Below are 23,335 nucleotides of genomic sequence, written 5' to 3'. Positions count from 1 at the left end.
ATATCGGTTCGGTTGTTAGCGAGACCCTCCGGTACAGACAGAGATCCTGTTACTTTTATATAACATTCTTTTTCATTTTAGATTTATGGGATGATTTGTAATGAAAAGAAGCGACAGCTGAAGGGACTTGAAATGATTGCCTCTGAAAACTTCACCTCCTTGCCTGTTCTGGAATGTATGGGTAGCTGTCTCCATAATAAGTACAGCGAGGGTCAGCCTGGTGCCAGGTATACATCCTATTATATAAAGTAGTAAAGTTTTTTGTATGTAGATTAAAATCTCACTATACACTGAACCGATATCGTCCTCCTTTACAGCGAAGCTTCTCATTGGTCCAGGGAAGGTTTATAACCATTTTTGGAAGGGTTTCTTCATTATCCCAAAAGAAATCTTACATAGTAGAAATCCCCCCCCCCCCCCATAAAAAGACTAAGCATTTTTTCTTTCTTTTTAAAACTAAACTTGAATGGAAATGGTCAACTTTGAACCTTCCATTCCATCAAGTGTCGTTAGAGGCCTCTAGGTGCTGCATATCCTCTAGTATAGATATATACCAACCAGGGTAAATAAGTATAGCGAGGGTTATACATATATATAAGAAAGGACATGCACCATAAAGGATTACAAAGTTTTCTGGAATTTATGGCCTGCTGCCTTCAGGGAGGATTAACATGGTTTCAGGTATACACCTGGAGGGATATACAGATTATGTTAGATGCATCTTATTGTGTAGTTTATTGGCAGCTACCCGCATTTTAACTGCACGGCCACTAACGACTCGGTCAGTAGTTTACAGGCAGATAAATTTGGTGGATTAATGTACCTATTCTGAAATATTTTTATCAACCTCCTTTTCAGCTAAAGTATTTTATTATTTTTTTAGATACTATGGTGGAAATGAATACATTGATCAAATTGAATTGTTGGCTCAGAAACGTTCTCTTGAGGTAGGAACATTTTTTAACAAAATGATTTAATTGAAAAAAATGGTTAGAAATAAATCAAAGTTTTGACTTCTACTTAGTTTCTTATCGACTAAACAATGACATCACCAAATATTCAACAAGTCTTGAAGTTTAAGATCCATACAACACTATTAAGACTACAATTAGGGTATCTACTATCTAGATATTAGAATCCATCTGGTTGAATATAAGATTGACATCCTTCATGACTAATTAGGTCCAAACACTAACAACTATGGCTATATAAACTGTGTTATTATTTAATAAAAAACTTTGTACTAAAAAAATTGCACAATGTTTTTGCCTTGGCAACATTCATATATAAAATAAAATTTTCTTCGGTATTAAAGTAATTAAAATGAAAAAAATCCATATAGGTAAACCATATATCTATGTGTAAATATTCTGATCCTATCATTGTGTTTTGTTATGTTGACTGAAATAAATATTTTGATTTTGAAATAATTTTTGTTCCTAGGCCTATGGTTTGAGTCCTTCAGAGTGGGGAGTTAATGTTCAGCCATACAGCGGTTCTCCAGTAAGTTTCCTATTTTCTTATTTTAAGTAAAGTAACTCAAAGGCATAGTTGCATGAAGTGCATTTCAGAAATATTATTTCAAGCATAAGTTACAAGTATATCATCACAAATACATAACTTTATATTAATATAAATAACATACAATTAGACATCACTTAATTAGTCGTCATGCTGTTTTTGTGAAAATCAGCCAGATATATCATATATTGCATATATCACAAGAAGTTATTTTTAATTTTAAAACTACATGGTAGAAAATTGAAATTCTTATAAATATATGCCCTATAAATGTAGTTTAAAACATAGAACTGGAAAAAATATGCAGTTCACTAAATTCAAGTTTAAATGCATTTCGTTATACTATACCTTTTGAAAATCCAAAGCGACCACCTTTATACCAACTACCCCGAAGAATTTATCGCATATTTTCTTATCTCTTAACACCTTACCTAAAAAATAAAAATGACAAAAAAGATGTTTAAAAAAATTCTTAACACTCAAAATAAATCTACTAGCTTTAATTGATAAAGTAGGTCTAGAAAGTTGTTTCTTGTTAATTTATTTGATTAACTTTTTTTTCGCACTAGAGTTGGTACCTATTTATTGTTAAAAGAAAAGCTTTTCTATAACTAGGATCGTCCGTCCGTAACGGTTAGCTCTCTTCCTTAGACATTTTAGAATTATCCTATCGATTTCAAACTTTGTATTATTATTCCTATAACAATTAGGTCTGATTAGAAAGCCAGAAAGTCCGCACGTATAATTAAAACATTTTAAAAATTGTTCCTACCGCTGCTATGTCAGATGCGCGACATTAATCTTAGAGTGGGAAAATGCCTTGGCCCAAAACATTCGCAACTCATTAAAATGCACCGTTAGCACTTGCAGACAAAGGTTGGTTGTCTGGTGGGTGTTACGTCCCCAAAAGGTCATCAAAATCATAATCTATCCATCAAACTTTCTATTCAGGCCAACTTTGCAGTGTACACCGCTCTTGTGGAGCCCCACGGGCGTATTATGGGCCTGGACCTACCCGACGGGGGTCATCTCACCCATGGATTCTTCACTCCTAAAGGTATGTGATAAACAGATTTTGGAATTGAACCTTCCAATTCTTTTTTTTATTATACTTATTCATTTTTTTATTTTTAAATGTAAAAGAAACTTGGGACCACATAAAGAAAACGAAATAGCGGGTTTCGTCGTATTTTCACAATAGCTTTGATAGGTTATTTTAGGCTAGTTGAATGTTAATGATAACCTCGCAGGGCTAGAGCTCCCTGCAGTCGCTAGAAATAGGAGAAGATTCTGTGAAAACACCACAAAAACCGCTACTTCATTTTCTTTCTATGATCCGGGACTTGTTTTTATTGATAAAATACTAATGGCACATACTACTCATGTAGCTTATTGTTTATGCCCTTTCTAAAATTGCAATTTCTGTAGACACAAAATATCCATAAATAAGGGGGGGGGCACATCTGACACTTTTGCGTAAACACGGATTATGGGCTTTGTCTTAGGAGTTATAGGATAGGTTATTTGGGGAAAAAGTTTAGTTTTTGGGTGTATTTTCCTTATATTTAAAAAAAAATTTGATAGGTCTCCAGGTTCAGGTGCTGCAGGCTGGAAGGTCACTTCTGGACAGGTATAAATGAAAAAAAAATTTTGTTTGAAGAGTTAGAGATCAACTTATTAAACCAAATATGCATCTTTTGGGATGTTATGAGCATATATGAAGAAAAAATAAAAATCAGCCTCTAGGTTCAGGTCCTGCAGGCCTCCAGGTGAATTCTGGACAGGTAAAAACTGAAAATTTTAAATTTTATAGTTAGAACAAAACTTATTTTACAAAAGTTGCTACTTTATGGATGGTATGAACTAATTTGAAGAAAAATTTGAAATCGGGCTCCAGGTATAGGTACTGCAGGCCTCCAGGTAAATTCTGGACAGGTAAAAACTGAATTTTTTACTTTTGAAGTTAGAACAAAACTTATTCAACAAAAGTTGCTACTTTATGGATGGTATGAACTAATTTGAAGAAAAATTTGCAATCGGGCTCCAGGTTCAGGTACTGCAGGCTTCCAGGTAAATTCTGGACAGGTAAAAATTGAAAAATTTTAATTTTATAGTTAGAACAAAACTTATTTTACAAAAGTTGCTACTTTATGTATGGTATGAACTAATTTGAAGAGTTAGAGATCAACTTATTAAACCAAATATGCATCTTTTGGGATGTTATGAGCATATATGAAGAAAAAATAAAAATCAGCCTCCAGGTTCAGGTCCTGCAGGCCTCCAGGTGAATTCTGGACAGGTAAAAACTGAAATTTTTTACTTTTGAAGTTAGAACAAAACTTATTTAACAAAAGTTGCTACTTTATGGATGGTATGAACTAATTTGAAGAAAAATTTGAAATCGGGCTCCAGGTTCAGGTACTGCAGGCCTCCAGGTGGATCCTGGACAGGTAAAAAACTAAAAATTTTCACTTTTAAAGTTAGAGCATAACTTATTTAACAAAAGTTGCTACTTTATGGATAGTATTAACCAATTTGAAGAAAAATTTGAAATCGGACTCCAGGTACAGGTACTGCAGGCCTCCAGGTAAATTCTGGACAGGTAAAAACTGAAATTTTTTACTATTGAAGTTAGAACAAAACTTATTGAACAAAAGTTGCTTCTTTATGGATGGTATTAACCAATTTGAAGAAAAATTTGAAATCGGGCTCCAGGTACAGGTACTGCAGGCCTCCAGGTAAATTCTGGACAGGTAAAAACTGAAATTTTTACTATTGAAGTTAGAACAAAACTTATTGAACAAAAGTTGCTACTTTTTGGATTGTATTAACCAATTTGAAGAAAAATTTGAAATCGGGATCCAGGCACAGGTATTGCAGGCCTCCAGGTAAATTCTGGACAGGTAAAACTTAAATTTTTTACTATTGAAGTTAGAACAAAACTTATTTAACAAAAGTTGATTCTTTATGGATGGTAGGAACTAATTTGAAGAAAATCAACGGTAGATGGGGCCATTTCTTTCAGATCTTATTCAACAAAGGTAACCAATAACTATTTACATAAAGTAAAAAATTCCTAAGAAGATAAAACAAATATAAATTATCCATACCCAGGAGGTAAGAAAACAAGTTGTGGAAGGATGTTACTGAAAAAGATTAAATAAAAATAATTGGAAATTAAGAGAACAGAAGACTAACGTAAGGATTGAAGAAATAAAAAGTAGAATGTTTACAGATAATTCAACTATTTATTGTGATAGCAATTAAGTAATGGACAGTCAGACACAGAAGGTGAGCTACACAATTGATAAATATTATTTTGTATATCAGCCAAATTTCAGATACACTTAGAAATTATTACATTTCCTGACAATTTGTATTTGATGGAAAATATTAAACCATTCTAAATTATCTTAAAGAAGAGAGTTAAAAAAGTGTATTCCAAACTAAAATCTTTATTTCAAATATGTTAATACCATCCATGAAGAAGCAACTTTTGTTCAATAAGTTCTAACTTCAATAGTAAAAATTTCAGTTTTTACCTGTCCAGAATTTACCTGGAGGCCTGCAGTACCTGTACCTGGAGCCCGATTTCAAATTTTTCTTCAAATTGGTTAATACTATCCATAAAGTAGCAACTTTTGTTAAATAAGTTATGCTCTAACTTTAAAAGTGAAAATTTTTAGTTTTTACCTGTCCAGGATTTACCTGGAGGCCTGCAGTACCTGAACCTGGAGCCCGATTTCAAATTTTTCTTCAAATTAGTTCATACCATACATAAAGTAGCAACTTTTGTAAAATAAGTTTTGTTATAACTATAAAATTAAATTTTTTTCAATTTTTACCTGTCCAGAATTTACCTGGAAGCCTGCAGTACCTGAACCTGGAGCCCGATTGCAAATTTTTCTTCAAATTAGTTCATACCATCCATAAAGTAGCAACTTTTGTTAAATAAGTTTTGTTCTAACTTCAAAAGTAAAAAATTTCAGTTTTTACCTGTCCAGAATTCACCTGGAGGCCTGCAGGACCTGAACCTGGAGGCTGATTTTTATTTTTTCTTCATATATGCTCATAACATCCCAAAAGATGCATATTTGGTTTAATAAGTTGATCTCTAACTCTTCAAACAAAATTTTTTTTTCATTTATACCTGTCCAGAAGTGACCTTCCAGCCTGCAGCACCTGAACCTGGAGACCTCTCAAAATTTTTTTTAAATATAAGGAAAATACACCCAAAAACTAAACTTTTTCCCCAAATAACCTATCCTATAACTCCTAAGACAAAGCCCATAATCCCTGTTTACGCAAAAGTGTCAGATGTGCCCCCCCCCTTAACTTTAAATGTTACTAAATATTTTCTTGTATACCATATCTATGTTAGGCCTTATGTACATTTACATATGGAACATTTAAAGAGACTATTAACTAATTATCGACAGTCATGAAATTATTTATTATCTTTCAGGGCACTTTACCTTTTCTCTTTTAAAAGGGGACTATCCACGAACGAGAGCAAGTGATTCTAAGTACCTTCCAGCATTGATCCATATTTTTTTTTAGTAAATATACTAGGTTTATGTTTAATACTTGGTTTATCGACTAAAAAGTTTGGTTTTACCATGGTTTTATATTAAATAAACTTAGAAATGTAAAGCATTTTTTTATGCAATATCATCAAACACTTTGTTGAGTTCAAAGGACAAAATAAAATAATACCGCAGAAAAGCATCAAATGCTGTAAATTAAACTGTTTACAATATTACAAGTTACCAACCCTTTTTCTAAATATACATTTTTTATCAAAATAATATACTTTGTCGATAAACCAAATAGATATTAGACATAAACCTAGTATATTTACTAAAAAATACTATGGATCAATGCTGGAAAGTGCTTAGAATCACTTGTTCTCGTTCGTGGATAGTCCCCTTTTCAACTTAACTATTTTACTTTTTTTAGCCAAGATTTCCGCCACTTCAATCTTCTTTGAATCTATGCCTTACAAGGTAGGTTAAAATAATAGTAGCTTTCACAACATTGCGTAAAGTTGTGAGTAAGATTCCAGTCAAAGGCGCTTATTAGGTCAAACTGTTTTTAGATATGCGTTAAATTATACTATGCTTTATGTAGAAGCTGAAGCACATGCCAAGGACAGGACATCATGGAGGAACAGGGTGGCCGTATTCTCTGGACTACATAGTCAAATAGAGAGACGCGCCTAAATTGGACTGATGCGTTTTGTCAACATAAAGAACAGCTAGACTTAATAAGCGCCTTTGACTGGAACCTTTCTCATAACTCTATGCAATATTGTGAAAGCTACTATTCGCTTTTAAAAATAAGAAATTGGGTTATCAAATTCGACTTTCCCCTCCTCAAGTGCCCTTAGAGGCCTCTAGGGGGCGTATCCGCTAGTCCTATTATTACCTACCTACATTACCTCGTACGGGCGGGATTGCAGTACCGGACCTTATCGACTTGATGTACTGTCCAGGTCCTGGTCCAGCAATCCAGGAGAACTAAGGATGACTAACGCACCCTTCTCTGTCCAAACACCCAAGGATATTAGGCTAAGTAACATCCATCAGACAACCAACTCTCTGTGATGCACGACCTTTGTCTGAGAAGTCCCAACTGTGCATGGTAACGAGTTGCGCCTGTTTTGGGCCAAGGCATTCCCCCTACTCTAACTATTTATGTCGCGCATCTGACATAGCAGCAGTAGGAACCATTTTTAACGTCTTTAGTTATGACGCGGTGTCGGCCCGAGATTCGAACCTATCACCTTCCCGACGACGAGCGGATGCGCTACGTGTTGAGCCACGGTCGCGGGTTAAGTCCTATTATATAAAGTAGTTAGCTTTTTTTGGCTGTAGCAAAGGACATCGATAACTGCTGAACTGATATAGTTCGCTGTTACAGTGAAGCTTCTTATAGGTCCTCAGATGTTTTTAGGCTATTTTATTTTTTATAAATTAGCCTGGGTTTGATTTTAGGCAATTTTCTGTCCTTTCTTATACCTTTCAATATAGAGCTCCAAGATGCTAGGGGCGCAGCCCCTTGGATTTTCATATTGTTAACATGTTTAACTACGAATATTTGGAAGATTTCTTTTCTTGTTTTTCTATTTTTAAGTACTATACTTTTTTATCAACATTTTAAACTTTTTAATTTCCTGCTTTTAAAGGGTTTAAAAGCAAGAAGTATGACGTCACAGATTTTTTGTACCTATTTTATTATATCCATGTAAATCTATCTAATTTCAAAATATTTATGATTTTTTCACGCAACGTCTTATAAGGAACATATTATACGGCTTCGTAACCGATTAATACCCGCTGGATTAGAACCGGTTTTCAGCCATACTGAAAAACTATGTATAACATTGTATTCCAGACAATTTTCCACAAATATCAAAATAAAAATCACAAGATTAATACCATTTTTGTTATTCTTGGCCCTCGGCCCCTCGTGCTTATGATTTTCATTTTAATGTCCGCGGAAAGCTGTCGTTTATACGATGCGATAAATAACAATTCCTTTAATTCTAGGTTGACCCAGCAACCGGTTTGATAGACTATGACGCCCTGGAAAAGTCTGCCAACCTGTTCAAGCCTAAGCTGATTATTGCTGGAGTATCCTGTTATGCCAGAAACCTGGATTATGCCAGGTAAAATCCTATAACCTATCGTAATTAATCTAGGACACTATGGCGTCTGCATTTGGACATTGTATGTCCGTAATCCGTATGTCTGTCCGATCTACCGTCTAAATTAGTTTTTATTTATTTTGAGGTGGGGTTAGAGGGCAATATAACTTCTAAATAATATCATATGTTTAAGGTTGGATGTCTTTACACGAAAGGATAGTAATTTTTTTCATTTAAAAAAAGAGAATATTTCTCATGAAAACTGGTTCTTGTTTTTAATAGTGACATGTTTGAAATATTACTTTAAAAATAGTCTAATATTGCGATAAAATGTGAAAAGAATTTCGGCGAGAGCGGCAGTGTTGCCGCATTTCCTTCACAAATCCACATAGCACCTATACAGCAACTGCCATGTCAAATTTCAGTGCTTTCCTCCTCTTTCTAGTTGAGTTCCTTGACTTTTGGTTTCTTATGGTGCCACACCAGCCCTCCCCCTATATTCTTTTATTGTCCTAACTTTTACGATATGATGATTAGATGTTAAAAACATAGGCTTAAAAGTATTAAAAATATTTTTAATATTTTATTTTTGTTCAGGTTCCGTCAAATAGCTGACAAGAATGGTTCTCTGCTTATGGCGGATATGGCCCATGTCAGGTAAATCTATTTTGTCATTAGCTACATAACTCCTACTGCTGCTATATTTCAGAAAAGGAGAGATTTGGCTTCCCTTAGTTATCATGTTTGTTGAACCTGACGTTAAAATGTCATGGTCAGCAGCAGCTTTGCCCGTATGAGGTAATCATTAATTGGAAGTCTGTCCGTTTGTTTACTCAGTAAGACTTCGCACATACATTGTGTAGATATTTTGATAGGATTCGCTTTGAAGCTTTTAGATCTTGGGCTCTTATCTTTAGTAACCCCCGTAAAGTAGCACCACACCCCCCCCCCTAGTCTCAAAAAAATCAATCTATAATGATCTAAATATGTTTGTTTGTACCTATTAAATCCCAAGAATCTAAAGGTATAAGACAATGGCTGATGTACATCCCCAATGATGTTGTACAAAATTACCCCTTCTCTAGATTTCAATTAGTTGTTGAAACATATGGACACAGTACTTAACTTTTTTACCAACCAATCGAAATTCATCGAAAGTCCCCTAAGTTGGTAAGCTATCCAATATAATAGACAGCCCAATGTCCCATCCGCTTCTGATTAAATCCCCTTTTTCTCTCAGGGGCAATCGGTTCAGTGGTTAGGAGTAAAAAAAACATTTTAACAAAAGAATTTTAAAAATATTGAACTTAAATGATTCTTTAAAAAAATTAAATAAAAAATATTGCTGTCTAAAATTTTTTATCTAAATATATTATTGGATGAATGTGCATTATTGGTATTTTAATGATATCCAGCAAGGTAGGGGACAATTGGCTGTTTATTATACTAGTCCCCAAAGTTTTAATGACGTTTTCTTATACGTTGGCTAAACAACTTTAGGGACTTTTAATGAATTTTTATTTGTTGATTTATAAAGTTGAGCGTCTAAACAATTAATTGTAATCTGCAGAAAAGGAAATATTAAGTATTATTATTGGGAGTGTACATCAATTTATCGGACATTGTCTTATCCCTTAAGATCCCTGTTCATTCATTTTTCAATGTATCAGTTTTAAATGTTCTTAGTCTTATTTTTAAATACTTATTAATAAAACTTTTTCTGGTGTATGGGTTATTCAAATACCAGATCAAAAGAAATATTATTATATTTTTCTCTACTAAATTGTTACCTACTAAAAGTGAATTTAACCAGGGAGGGAGGGGATATTGGGCTGTTTATTCCACTGAGCCCAAAAGTTTGGGGACTTTTTTTGAATTTTCATTCGTTTGTTTGTTCATTAAGTTGAGTGGCCATACGTTTCAACCACTAATTGTAATCTAAAGAAGGAGTAATATTAATATCATCATTGAGGATGTACATAAATTTATTAGCAATTGTCTTTACATCCCTAGAAATTTACAGTATACTAGCGGCTGCGCCCCTAGTCTCTAGGGGCATCTTAAATTTTATTACCTTCTAAATCAAGATTACTTCCATGATATGGAGAACACAATCATTGCAGCCCTTAGCGAAACTCTTCAGACAATAAACCTTTATATTATATGAGCGGCTAAGCCCCTAGAGGTCTCTAGTGGCACTTTAAATGTTTGTTTTTTATTTCAATTATGTCCAAGTTGCGTTCAAGTCACTACGTAAAAGCGTGAATATTTTTTGTATGATTTCTCTTGGGAGGGTGGAGGTACCCTCTCCCAAAATATTTATAAACCTTCCCAGGACCTATGAGAAGCTACCCTGTTAAGGAGAGCCCGATCGGTTCAGCGGTTAGCGAGATCCTTCGGTACAAACATACAAAACCACAGACACATAGACATCCTGTTACTTTATTATACTTTGTTACCATTAATTTTTAAATTACTTGAAAATTAGGGGTAGGGTAAATATTTATTACCTATCCACTGCGGGACAAACAAGTTTGCTAACCTGACCTAAACGAATTGACAAATAAAAATCTTTCAAAATGAGAGGTAAAGGGGTTTGATGATCAACAGGGCACTTTTAGGAAAAACGCCAATTATAATATATACATAAATATTTAGTGGGCTAGTGGCTGCTGGGGAGGTACCATCACCTTTCCAATACTGTGATATTGTCACATCTACAGTTCACAAGACCCTCAGAGGACCCAGGGCTGGAATTATTTTCTTCAGGTAAGATTGATGTTCAAACCGGTTTTACCCTTTTTGTTCTGCAATTTTTTTTTTTTTTAACTAACCTAATTTTAAAAACCTATCAAAAGCTACTAAGAAAATACGACGAACGCCCCTTATGAGGCGTTGCCACGAAAGAGAATATAACCCAAATTTTTTTCTTCTCCACTTTATCATAGACATATGTCACTTAAAACTAGCAGCCACGTCCCCAAGATGCATCTAGTTTAAATATAGTTTTTATCAATAAATTTTTTTTTGTAGCGGCCCTCGCCTAAAATAGTTATAAACTTTCCCTGGACCGATGAGAAGCTACATTGGAAAGGAGAACCACATCGGTTTAGCGGTTAGCGACAGACAGATAGACACAAAGACAGACACCCTGTTACTTTTAAATAAGGATTAAATATCATCTAGGCGTGGAGTGAAAGAGGTGGACAGAAATGGCAAGGAAGTTCTGTATGACTTTGAGAACAAAATAAATATGGCCGTGTTCCCGGGACTTCAGGTATAATCAGGGAGGGAGGGGACATTGGACTGTTTATAACACACTAGTCCCCAACGTTGTATAGTAACATTTTCCTATTCGTTGGCTTAACAATTTTGGAGACATTTAATTTAATTTTAATTGGTTGTTTCATTCAGTTGAGTGTCCAAACTTTTCAACCACTAATTGTAATTACAGAAGGGATAATTTTGTGTATTATCATTGGGGATGTAAAAAAAATTATGGTATTGCTGTTACCATTAAACAAATATTACACTAGGGTGTCCCAAAATAATAAATGGGGGGAGGCGGATGTGCCACTTTTTGAAACCAAAAGTAAAACGTGCATGATCTCAGCCCATAAAAAGGTTACAGCTCTAAAATTCGGCACAGCAGTTGTTTTTGTGGAGAACAATATGGAACTGTGAAGAAATGGCGGCGGAACCGCCGTTTCCTGTCGAGATTTTTTTGTCTCTTCTCGCCATAATAGACAATTTTCAATAGGTAATGTGAGATAAACTTTTTTTTCATAAAAATTTCCCTAATATTTTCACTTGACACTTAAAAGATTTTACACTTGCAAGTGTCACGTGAAAATTTAAAGGAAATTTTTATGAGAAAAAAAATTTATCTCAGATGATTGAGAACTGTATTATTTGGTGAAAAAAGGTAAAAAAAAAAATTCGGCGGGAAACGGCGGTTTTCGGTGTGAGCGGTGGTTCCGTCGCCGTTTCTTCACAGTTCTATATTGTTCTTCTCAAAAACAACTGCTGTGTCGAATTTTAGAGCTGTAACTTTATGGGCTGAGATCATGCGCGTTTTACTTTTGGTTTCAAAAAGTGGCACTTCGCCCCCTCCCTTTATTAATTAGAGAGGTCCACTTAATCATGCTTTTGTTGGTATTGCTGTTGCTATGAAAAATATCTAGCATTAGAGTGTCCCAAATTAATGTATTATTAAATTAGACACAATTTGAGACACAATGTTAATTCTGTTATGAAATTTATCCAGCATTAGGGTGTTCCAAAATAATAAATTTATTAATTAGGGAGGTCCACATAATCATGCCATTGCTGGTATAGCTGTTGCTATGAAGCACGCCACTTCCCAAGAGTTTAAACATTATCAACGACAAGTTGTTCAGAATGCCCAGGTAAACTTTTAAATAGGGTTGGGCCGGATACTTTTTTGGCCGGATACCGGATACCGGATATCCGGCTGATTTCTAATGCCGGATATCCGGTTCCGGCCGGATATCTGGCCAACGTTCGATATCCGGCAAATTACCGGGTATCCGGCCGGATAACCGGATATCCGGCGCCAAAAATCAGCCGGATATCATGCAACCGGATAGTTTTAATATCAGGTATCCGGCCGGATATTGAAAATGGCCGGATATCCGGCCGGATAACCGGCCAGACCGGATATACGGCCCAACCCTACTTTTAAAATAGACAAATAGATAGTATTTACTTGGGAGAGCGGGGACATAGGCCTGTTTATTATGCTAGTTTCCAAAGTTTTATAATAAACTTTTTTTAACAATTTTGGGGTCTTTTATTTAACTATGATAGGTTGGTTTATTAATTTGAATGTCAAAACCTTTCAACCACTAATTGTAATCTATAGAAGGGGTAAATTTGTGTATAATTTTTGGGAATGTACATAAATATATCGGCCATTGTCTTGTCCCTTTTGATCCCTGGGTATTTAATAATGAATTTTCAGGGATTTTGAAAACTGTCCAGGGAAACGTAAATATAATTTTCTAATGATTTTTAAATATTATTTGCCATGGCAGAACAGAGACAAAGCTATTTGTTATTTTCTTTTATGGGCAGATGCCTTTCAACATGTATTTTTTATACACTTTTAATTATTTTTATTTACTTTCTATGTATTATATGAATCTTTTAGGCTCTGGCGAAAGGATTGTCAGAACTTGGATACAAAATTGTTACAGGTCATTATGTTATATTTTATTATCCTATTATATAAAGTATTAAGGTTTTTTGTATGAAGGTTAGGATTTCGCTAACTACAGAAAAGATTTGGTTCTCTTTTTAGGGAAGCTTTTAATAGGTCCTGGGATGGTTTTTGGCCATTTTTCTGTATTCCCTACTCATCTGCTAGGTGCGCATCAGCTAGTCTATAATACAAAGTAGAACTATGTCTGTCTGTCCGTCCGTCTGTCCCTTAAGATCTCGGTAACCACTGAACCGATCGGATTCTACTCTTCAGGGTATATACCTATTGGTCCTGTGGTGGTTTTAAGCTATTTTCTTGGGGGAGGGGGGGGACAACCCCACTACCCCCCAAAAATGAAAATTCCCCCTCCCCAAAAAAAAATGTTTCAAATTTTTTTTTCATTTATTTTTTAAAATTACCTCATGGAGCAAAGCCCCTAGAGGCTAGGGGCGAAGCCGCTAGTTGATGATATAGTAAAGCACAAAAACGTAAGAAAGAAATTTAACTCAGAAACCAAGCGGGGACCCAATACCCAATATAGTCTTACCTGAAATAAAGTAATAAAAACTTCCCTTCTCCCCTTTATTTTCATTTTATTTCAAATAATCAGGGGCTGGGGATTCTGTGTTTGATTCGTCACTTTGAGTAAAACCACCAATTGTTTTTTTTATATCTTTTGGAAAAAGGCATGTAGTGTTTACTTCTTCCATAAATTAAAAAAAAACATTCTAGTCATAAATATGGCTTTGGGGACTTCCAAATTGATCGTACCCAAAAAGTTTGTACGTTTGTGTGAGTTTATTATGCTAATAGAGCCACTAAACTTTACAGTTTTCTTTTTTTCATTTCAAAAAGGCTTAAGTTTTGGTGAAAACTATTATTGTTATTTAGGAGGTACAGATAACCATATTGTCCATGTTGACCTTAGATCTTCTCCTGGTAAACTCAGTGGTGCAAAGGTAAGCACATCTTTTCCAGTATGGCTTCGAAACCGATTAATATCTGGTGGATTAGAACTAGCCATACGGAAAAATCATAAATTGCATCAAATTACAGACAATTTTCTCCGAATATTAAAAATAAAAATTTATACCAGTTTTGTTAGGCCGGTTTTTCTGCCCGTCAGGAATAACAAAACTGTTTTTAATGGTACAATTTTCAGTTAAATATCAACGAAAAGCTGTCTATAATACGATGCGATAAATAACTATTAATACACATTAAGGTTTCATAAGGTTTTTTTACCCAAAATGCGCTAGGTAAAATATTTTAATTATTTAAGTTTATTTCATTTATAGGATCTAATAATAGGAGCTGAGTAAATCCCATTTCCCCCATAGCGTTACGGACGGACGGACGGACGGACCAAGTGAATTATAGAGTAGCTTCGCTACTAATAATAAAAAGGTTTTACCTAGTCTAATCTGGCAAATAATAAGAATAACATTTTGTTTACCAATCATTTCAGTATTTTTAATATTTCATACACAGTAATGAGCGTTTTACTCTTCCTACCCCTTCCACTATTTTAGGGATAGTAATTAACCCCTCGTAAATTCAACCCCCCACCTAAAATTCCAAATAAAAAGAAACTTAGATTTCCTTGATTATTTACCAGAAAAATATTGGCCTTGATTTTTTTTATTATTTAGGGCAACTAATAGATAATATAAAAAAAATCTAGCACAAATATTTCTTATATCTCTAGTTCAATCAGCACTTGACATTTTTCAGCGAGAGAGAGGGGACAATGGGCTGTAATTACACTTGTCCCCCAAAGTTTTATGATAACGTCTTCTTATTCGTTGGCTTAACAACTTTGGGGGCTTTAGTAAATTTTGAATGGTTAGTGTTCTCACGTTTCAACCGATAAGTTTATATAATTTTGTTTATAGTCATTGGGGATGTACACCAATTTACCGGCCATTGTCTTATCCCTTTAGATCCCTGCATGTTTTCCTTGGCAATGAAAACTTGTTTGTGCTTCTTTTAACCTTCACATGTAAATTATAAGCTTGATATTTTAACTTTTTGTAATATTTTTCCATCAATTATTATAAGAAAGTAACAGGATGTCTTTCTGTTCCTAAGGATCTCGCTAACAGCTGAACCGATATGGTTCTCCTTTACAGGGCAGCTTCTCAGATATCCTGGGAAGGTTTATAACTATTTTGGGGGAGGATACTTCAACCCTTAAAGAGATATCAGCCCCCCTCAAAAAAAAAAATTTTCCCCCAAATTTTTTTTCTTATTAAATAAAAAAATTTCGTGCTAGATTTCTAAATGCTCAATATCATTATCATTCTTAATTTGTAGTCGTTCCATTAACATAATATTCTGCTTTGAATACTCATAATTAGGGATAGAAAGAGTTATATACTGATTCAGTGCCAATCATCTTTAATATAAAACATCAAATTTTTTTAGTATTGTTAAACACTTTTTACCAGTTTGTTGTTTCTTTACTTTAAATTAAGCTATTTTTTAAAAAGTATATATCTGACTTTATTATAAATATATGAAATTAATAAATTTTGTGAAGGTTGACAAGGATTAGAAGTAAATGATCGAAATTTATTCCTACTTTTAAGCTGTGCGTTTTTTTGATGATAGTCTTCTAAACACTAGTGCCGTGTATTGTTCTATCTTTTTTTACCAATACTCTTTCTGTAGGGTGAATTAATCCTGGAGGCCGTTAACATCTCCTGCAACAAGAACACCGTACCTGGCGACGTATCCGCCATGAATCCAAGTGGTATCAGGCTAGGATCTCCCTCTCTTACTACAAGGTAAGTGTCCACTATGAATCCAAGTGGTATCAGGCTAGGATATTCATCTCTAACTACAAGGTAAGTGTCCACTATGAATCCAAGTGGTATCAGGCTAGGATCTCCATCTCTAACTACAAGGTAAGTGTCCACTATGAATCCAAGTGGTATCAGGCTAGGATCTCCCTCTCTAACTACAAGGTAAGTGTCCACTATGAATCCAAGTGGTATCAGGCTAGGATCTCCATCTCTAACTACAAGGTAAGTGTCCACTATGAATCCAAGTGGTATCAGGCTAGGATCTCCATCTCTAACTAGAAGGTAAGTGTCCACTATGAATCCAAGTGGTATCAGGCTAGGATCTCCATCTCTAACTAGAAGGTAAGTGTCCACTATGAATCCAAGTGGTATCAGGCTAGGATCTCCCTCTCTAACTACAAGGTAAGTGTCCACTATGAATCCAAGTGGTATCAGGCTAGGATCTCCATCTCTAACTAGAAGGTAAGTGTCCACTATGAATACAAGTAGTATCAGGCTAGGATCTCCCTCTCTAACTACAAGGTAAGTGTCCACTATGAATCCAAGTGGTATCAGGCTAGGATCTCCATCTCTAACTACAAGGTAAGTGTCCACTATGAATCCAAGTAGTATCAGGCTAGGATCTCCCTCTCTAACTACAAGGTAAGTGTCCACTATGAATCCAAGTGGTATCAGGCTAGGATCTCCATCTCTAACTACAAGGTAAGTGTCCACTATGAATCCAAGTGGTATCAGGCTAGGATCTCCATCTCTACCTACAAGGTAAGTGTCCACTATGAATCCAAGTGGTATCAGGCTAGGATCTCCATCTCTAACTACAAGGTAAGTGTCCACTATGAATCCAAGTGGTATCAGGCTAGGATCTCCATCTCTAACTACAAGGTAAGTGTCCACTATGAATCCAAGGGGTATCAGGCTAGGATCTCCCTCTCTAACTACAAGGTAAGTGTCCACTATGAATCTGGTATCAGGCTAGGATCTCCATCTCTAACTACAAAGTAAGTGTCCACTATGAATCCAAGGGGTATCAGGCTAGGATCTCCATCTCTAACTACAAGGTAAGTGTCCACTATGAATCCAAGTGGTATCAGGCTAGGATCTCCATCTCTAACTACAAGGTAAGTGTCCACTATGAATCCAAGTGGTATCAGGCTAGGATCTCCATCTCTAACTACAAGGTAAGTGTCCACTATGAATCCAAGTGGTATCAGGCTAGGATCTCCCTCTCTAACTACAAGGTAAGTGTCCACTATGAATCTGGTATCAGGCTAGGATCTCCATCTCTAACTACAAAGTAAGTGTCCACTATGAATCCAAGGGGTATCAGGCTAGGATCTCCATCTCTACCTACAAGGTAAGTGTCCACTATGAATCCAAGTGGTATCAGGCTAGGATCTCCATCTCTAACTACAAGGTAAGTGTCCACTATGAATCCAAGTGGTATCAGGCTAGGATCTCCATCTCTAACTACAAGGTAAGTGTCCACTATGAATCCAAGGGGTATCAGGCTAGGATCTCCCTCTCTAACTACAAGGTAAGTGTCCACTATGAATCTGGTATCAGGCTAGGATCTCCATCTCTAACTACAAAGTAAGTGTCCACTATGAATCCAAGGGGTATCAGGCTAGGATCTCCATCTCTAACTACAAGGTAAGTGTCCACTATGAATCCAAGTGGTATCAGGCTAGGATCTCCATCTCTAACTACAAGGTAAGTGTCCACTAAGAATCCAAGTGGTATCAGGCTAGGATCTCCATCTCTAACTACAAGGTAAGTGTCCACTATGAATCCAAGTGGTATCAGGCTAGGATCTCCATCTCTAACTACAAAGTAAGTGTCCACTATGAATCCAAGGGGTATCAGGCTAGGATCTCCATCTCTAACTACAAAGTAAGTGTCCACTATGAATCCAAGGGGTATCAGGCTAGGATCTCCATCTCTACCTACAAGGTAAGTGTCCACTATGAATCCAAGTGGTATCAGGCTAGGATCTCCATCTCTAACTACAAGGTAAGTGTCCACTATGAATCCAAGTGGTATCAGGCTAGGATCTCCATCTCTAACTACAAGGTAAGTGTCCACTATGAATCCAAGGGGTATCAGGCTAGGATCTCCCTCTCTAACTACAAGGTAAGTGTCCACTATGAATCTGGTATCAGGCTAGGATCTCCATCTCTAACTACAAAGTAAGTGTCCACTATGAATCCAAGGGGTATCAGGCTAGGATCTCCATCTCTAACTACAAGGTAAGTGTCCACTATGAATCCAAGTGGTATCAGGCTAGGATCTCCATCTCTAACTACAAGGTAAGTGTCCACTATGAATCCAAGTGGTATCAGGCTAGGATCTCCATCTCTAACTACAAGGTAAGTGTCCACTATGAATCCAAGTGGTATCAGGCTAGGATCTCCCTCTCTAACTACAAGGTAAGTGTCCACTATGAATCTGGTATCAGGCTAGGATCTCCATCTCTAACTACAAAGTAAGTGTCCACTATGAATCCAAGGGGTATCAGGCTAGGATCTCCATCTCTAACTACAAGGTAAGTGTCCACTATGAATCCAAGTGGTATCAGGCTAGGATCTCCCTCTCTAACTACAAGGTAAGTGTCCACTATGAATCTGGTATCAGGCTAGGATCTCCATCTCTAACTACAAAGTAAGTGTCCACTATGAATCCAAGGGGTATCAGGCTAGGATCTCCCTCTCTAACTACAAGGTAAGTGTCCACTATGAATACAAGTAGTATCAGGCTAGGATCTCCATCTCTAACTACAAGGTAAGTGTCCACTATGAATCTGGTATCAGGCTAGGATCTCCATCTCTAACTACAAAGTAAGTGTCCACTATGAATCCAAGGGGTATCAGGCTAGGATCTCCCTCTCTAACTAGAAGGTAAGTGTCCACTATGAATACAAGTAGTATCAGGCTAGGATCTCCATCTCTAACTACAAGGTAAGTGTCCACTATGAATCCAAGTGGTATCAGGCTAGGATCTCCATCTCTAACTAGAAGGTAAGTGTCCACTATGAATACAAGTGGTATCAGGCTAGGATCTCCATCTCTAACTACAAGGTAAGTGTCCACTATGAATCTGGTATCAGGCTAGGATCTCCATCTCTAACTACAAGGTAAGTGTCCACTATGAATCCAAGTGGTATCAGGCTAGGATCTCCCTCTCTAAATACAAGGTAAGTGTCCACTATGAATCCAAGTGGTATCAGGCTAGGATCTCCATCTCTACCTACAAGGTAAGTGTCCACTATGAATCCAAGTGGTATCAGGCTAGGATCTCCATCTCTAACTACAAGCACAGTTATGGAATCTCGACCACAAAGATTTTTTTATCCAATCTTGACAAAAGAGGTATGTTTGGAATGAGGAATATATATAGAAAACACCTATGTAAATTAGAAAATCCGCAGAAATCATATTTGCAAGTTATTTGCAAAAATCTGCAATGTTAATTTGCAAAATTAATTTCATGCCTTAAATGACAGATTTAGAAAAAATCTTTTTATGAAACATGTTTATTTATAAGTTTAGAACATAATTAAGGCAAAACAATTTTCTTTAGTGTTACTTTTTTCACCCTATATCTGAAAAAAAGCAGTTTCTCACATTTTATGATAAAAAAAGGAATAGGAACAAAAAATATGTTTTTTCTTGATGTAAACACAATAAATGGCATATAATCTATCATCCTAAATATAAAAATCAGATATAGAATCCTTTTTAGAGGAAATATAGTGCAAAAAGTAACTAAGACATTTTTGCAAAGTATGAAAATCTAAAGAAAATAGTTCTTTTTGCTTTTGATATACATATCAGATTAATGTATATTGAATTAGTGATCAAAAACTATAAAACATGTTATAAGTTTTTTCAACACTGTCATTGATTAAATTGCACTTTTAGGTTTAAGAATTACCAAAGTAGTGCATAAAAACTCTTTTTATGAAGTAATCAAACAAAATAAATGCCAAAAAACCAACTACACAATGGTCTACTGCATTATAAAAAACGCCTAATTGTTGATTTGAATTTATTTTGTTTAATAACTTAATAAAAAGAGTTTTATGTGCAACTTTGGTAATGAGTAATCCTAAAAGTGCATTTTAATCAATGATAGGGTTAAAAAAGTTATAACTTGTTTTATAGTTTTTGATCACTAATTTTATATCCATTTATCTGATATGTATATCAAAATCAAAAAGGACTATTTTCTTTAGAATTTTATACTTTGCAAAAATGTCTTGGTTACTTTTTGCACTATATTTCCTCTAAAAAGGATTCTATATCTGATTTTTACGTTTAGGATGATAGATTTTATGCCAATTATTGTGTTTACATCAAGGAAAAACACATTTTTTGTTCCTATACCTCTTTTTATCATAAATTGTGAGAAACTGCTTTTTTCATATATAGGGTGAAAAAAGTAACACTAAAGAAATTTTTTTTGCCTTAAGTATGTTCTATACTTATAAATAAACATATTTCATAAAAGATTTATTCATAAATAAGTCATTGAAGGCAAGAAATTAATTTTGCAAATCAACATTGCAGATTTTTGCAAATAACTTGCAAATATGATTTCTGCGGATTTTCTAATTTACATAGGCGTTTTCTATGTATATTCCTCTTTCTAAAAATACCTCACATGTCAAGATTGGATAAAAAAATCTTTGTGGTCGAGATTCCTTAACTGTGCAAGGTAAGTGTCCACTCTGAATCCAAGTGGTATCAGGCTAGGATCTCCATCTCTAACTAGAAGGTAAGTGTCCACTATGAATACAAGTGGTATCAGGCTAGGATCTCCATCTCTAACTACAAGGTAAGTGTCCACTATGAATCTGGTATCAGGCTAGGATCTCCATCTCTAACTACAAGGTAAGTGTCCACTATGAATCCAAGTGGTATCAGGCTAGGATCTCCCTCTCTAACTACAAGGTAAGTGTCCACTATGAATCCAAGTGGTATCAGGCTAGGATCTCCATCTCTAACTAGAAGGTAAGTGTCCACTATGAATCCAAGTAGTATCAGGCTAGGATCTCCCTCTCTAACTACAAGGTAAGTGTCCACTATAAATCTGGTATCAGGCTAGGATCTCCATCTCTAACTACAAGGTAAGTGTCCACTATGAATCCAAGGGGTATCAGGCTAGGATCTCCATCTCTAACTACAAGGTAAGTGTCCACTATGAATCTGGTATCAGGCTAGGATCTCCATCTCTAACTACAAGGTAAGTGTCCACTATGAATCCAAGTGGTATCAGGCTAGGATCTCCCTCTCTTACTACAAGGTAAGTGTCCACTATGAATCCAAGTAGTATCAGGCTAGGATCTCCATCTCTAACTACAAGGTAAGTGTCCACTATGAATCCAAGTGGTATCAGGCTAGGATCTCCATCTCTAACTACAAGGTAAGTGTCCACTATGAATCCAAGTGGTATCAGGCTAGGATCTCCCTCTCTAACTACAAGGTAAGTGTCCACTATGAATCCAAGTGGTATCAGGCTAGGATCTCCATCTCTACCTACAAGGTAAGTGTCCACTATGAATCCAAGTGGTATCAGGCTAGGATCTCCATCTCTAACTACAAGGTAAGTGTCCACTATGAATACAAGTGGTATCAGGCTAGGATCTCCATCTCTAACTACAAGGTAAGTGTCCACTATGAATCCAAGTGGTATCAGGCTAGGATCTCCCTCTCTAACTACAAGGTAAGTGTCCACTATGAATCTGGTATCAGGCTAGGATCTCCATCTCTAACTACAAGGTAAGTGTCCACTATGAATCCAAGGGGTATCAGGCTAGGATCTCCATCTCTAACTACAAGGTAAGTGTCCACTATGAATCCAAGTGGTATCAGGCTAGGATCTCCATCTCTAACTACAAGGTAAGTGTCCACTATGAATACAAGTGGTATCAGGCTAGGATCTCCATCTCTAACTACAAGGTAAGTGTCCACTATGAATCCAAGTGGTATCAGGCTAGGATCTCCATCTCTAACTACAAGGTAAGTGTCCACTATGAATACAAGTGGTATCAGGCTAGGATCTCCCTCTCTAACTACAAGGTAAGTGTCCACTATGAATCCAAGTGGTATCAGGCTAGGATCTCCCTCTCTAACTACAAGGTAAGTGTCCACTATGAATCCAAGTGGTATCAGGCTAGGATCTCCATCTCTAACTACAAGGTAAGTGTCCACTATGAATACAAGTAGTATTAGGCTAGGATCTCCCTCCCTAACTACAAGGTAAGTGTCCACTATGAATCTGGTATCAGGCTAGGATCTCCATCTCTAACTACAAGGTAAGTGTCCACTATGAATCCAAGGGGTATCAGGCTAGGATCTCCATCTCTAACTACAAGGTAAGTGTCCACTATGAATCCAAGTGGTATCAGGCTAGGATCTCCATCTCTAACTACAAGGTAAGTGTCCACTATGAATCCAAGTGGTATCAGGCTAGGATCTCCCTCTCTAACTACAAGGTAAGTGTCCACTATGAATCCAAGTGGTATCAGGCTAGGATCTCCATCTCTAACTACAAGGTAAGTGTCCACTATGAATCCAAGTGGTATCAGGCTAGGATCTCCATCTCTAACTACAAGGTAAGTGTCCACTATGAATCCAAGTGGTATCAGGCTAGGATCTCCCTCTCTAACTACAAGGTAAGTGTCCACTATGAATCCAAGTGGTATCAGGCTAGGATCTCCATCTCTAACTAGAAGGTAAGTGTCCACTATGAATCCAAGTGGTATCAGGCTAGGATCTCCATCTCTAACTAGAAGGTAAGTGTCCACTATGAATCCAAGTGGTATCAGGCTAGGATCTCCATCTCTAACTACAAGGTAAGTGTCCACTATGAATCTGGTATCAGGCTAGGATCTCCATCTCTAACTACAAGGTAAGTGTCCACTATGAATCCAAGGGGTATCAGGCTAGGATCTCCATCTCTAACTACAAGGTAAGTGTCCACTATGAATCCAAGTGGTATCAGGCTAGGATCTCCATCTCTAACTACAAGGTAAGTGTCCACTAAGAATCCAAGTGGTATCAGGCTAGGATCTCCCTCTCTAACTACAAGGTAAGTGTCCACTATGAATCCAAGTGGTATCAGGCTAGGATCTCC

The 23,335-nt window shown here is 36.1% G+C and overlaps 1 protein-coding gene across 1 annotated transcript in view; it reads left to right on the top strand.

Moving 5' to 3' along the window:
- LOC145318674 (serine hydroxymethyltransferase-like) overlaps positions 1-23,335 on the top strand; it is a 29,233-nt gene that overhangs the window by 1,276 nt on the left and 4,622 nt on the right. Inside the window, exons 3-15 of the mRNA XM_080160110.1 lie at positions 82-227; positions 884-947; positions 1,444-1,503; positions 2,473-2,578; positions 6,481-6,527; positions 8,073-8,191; positions 8,768-8,827; positions 10,829-10,939; positions 11,357-11,447; positions 12,475-12,579; positions 13,344-13,389; positions 14,286-14,353; positions 16,068-16,183. Coding sequence (XP_080016236.1) covers positions 82-227; positions 884-947; positions 1,444-1,503; positions 2,473-2,578; positions 6,481-6,527; positions 8,073-8,191; positions 8,768-8,827; positions 10,829-10,939; positions 11,357-11,447; positions 12,475-12,579; positions 13,344-13,389; positions 14,286-14,353; positions 16,068-16,183 — 1,139 coding nt within the window. The remainder of the gene's footprint in view (positions 1-81; positions 228-883; positions 948-1,443; positions 1,504-2,472; positions 2,579-6,480; positions 6,528-8,072; positions 8,192-8,767; positions 8,828-10,828; positions 10,940-11,356; positions 11,448-12,474; positions 12,580-13,343; positions 13,390-14,285; positions 14,354-16,067; positions 16,184-23,335) is intronic.

The sequence above is a fragment of the Acartia tonsa genome, chromosome 5 (assembly GCF_053477335.1).
Source record: "Acartia tonsa isolate MP-2025a chromosome 5, ASM5347733v1, whole genome shotgun sequence".
NCBI lineage: Eukaryota > Metazoa > Arthropoda > Copepoda > Calanoida > Acartiidae > Acartia > Acartia tonsa.
Note: the sequence above shows the minus strand (reverse complement) of the source record. Positions and strands in the feature narration are given on the sequence as shown.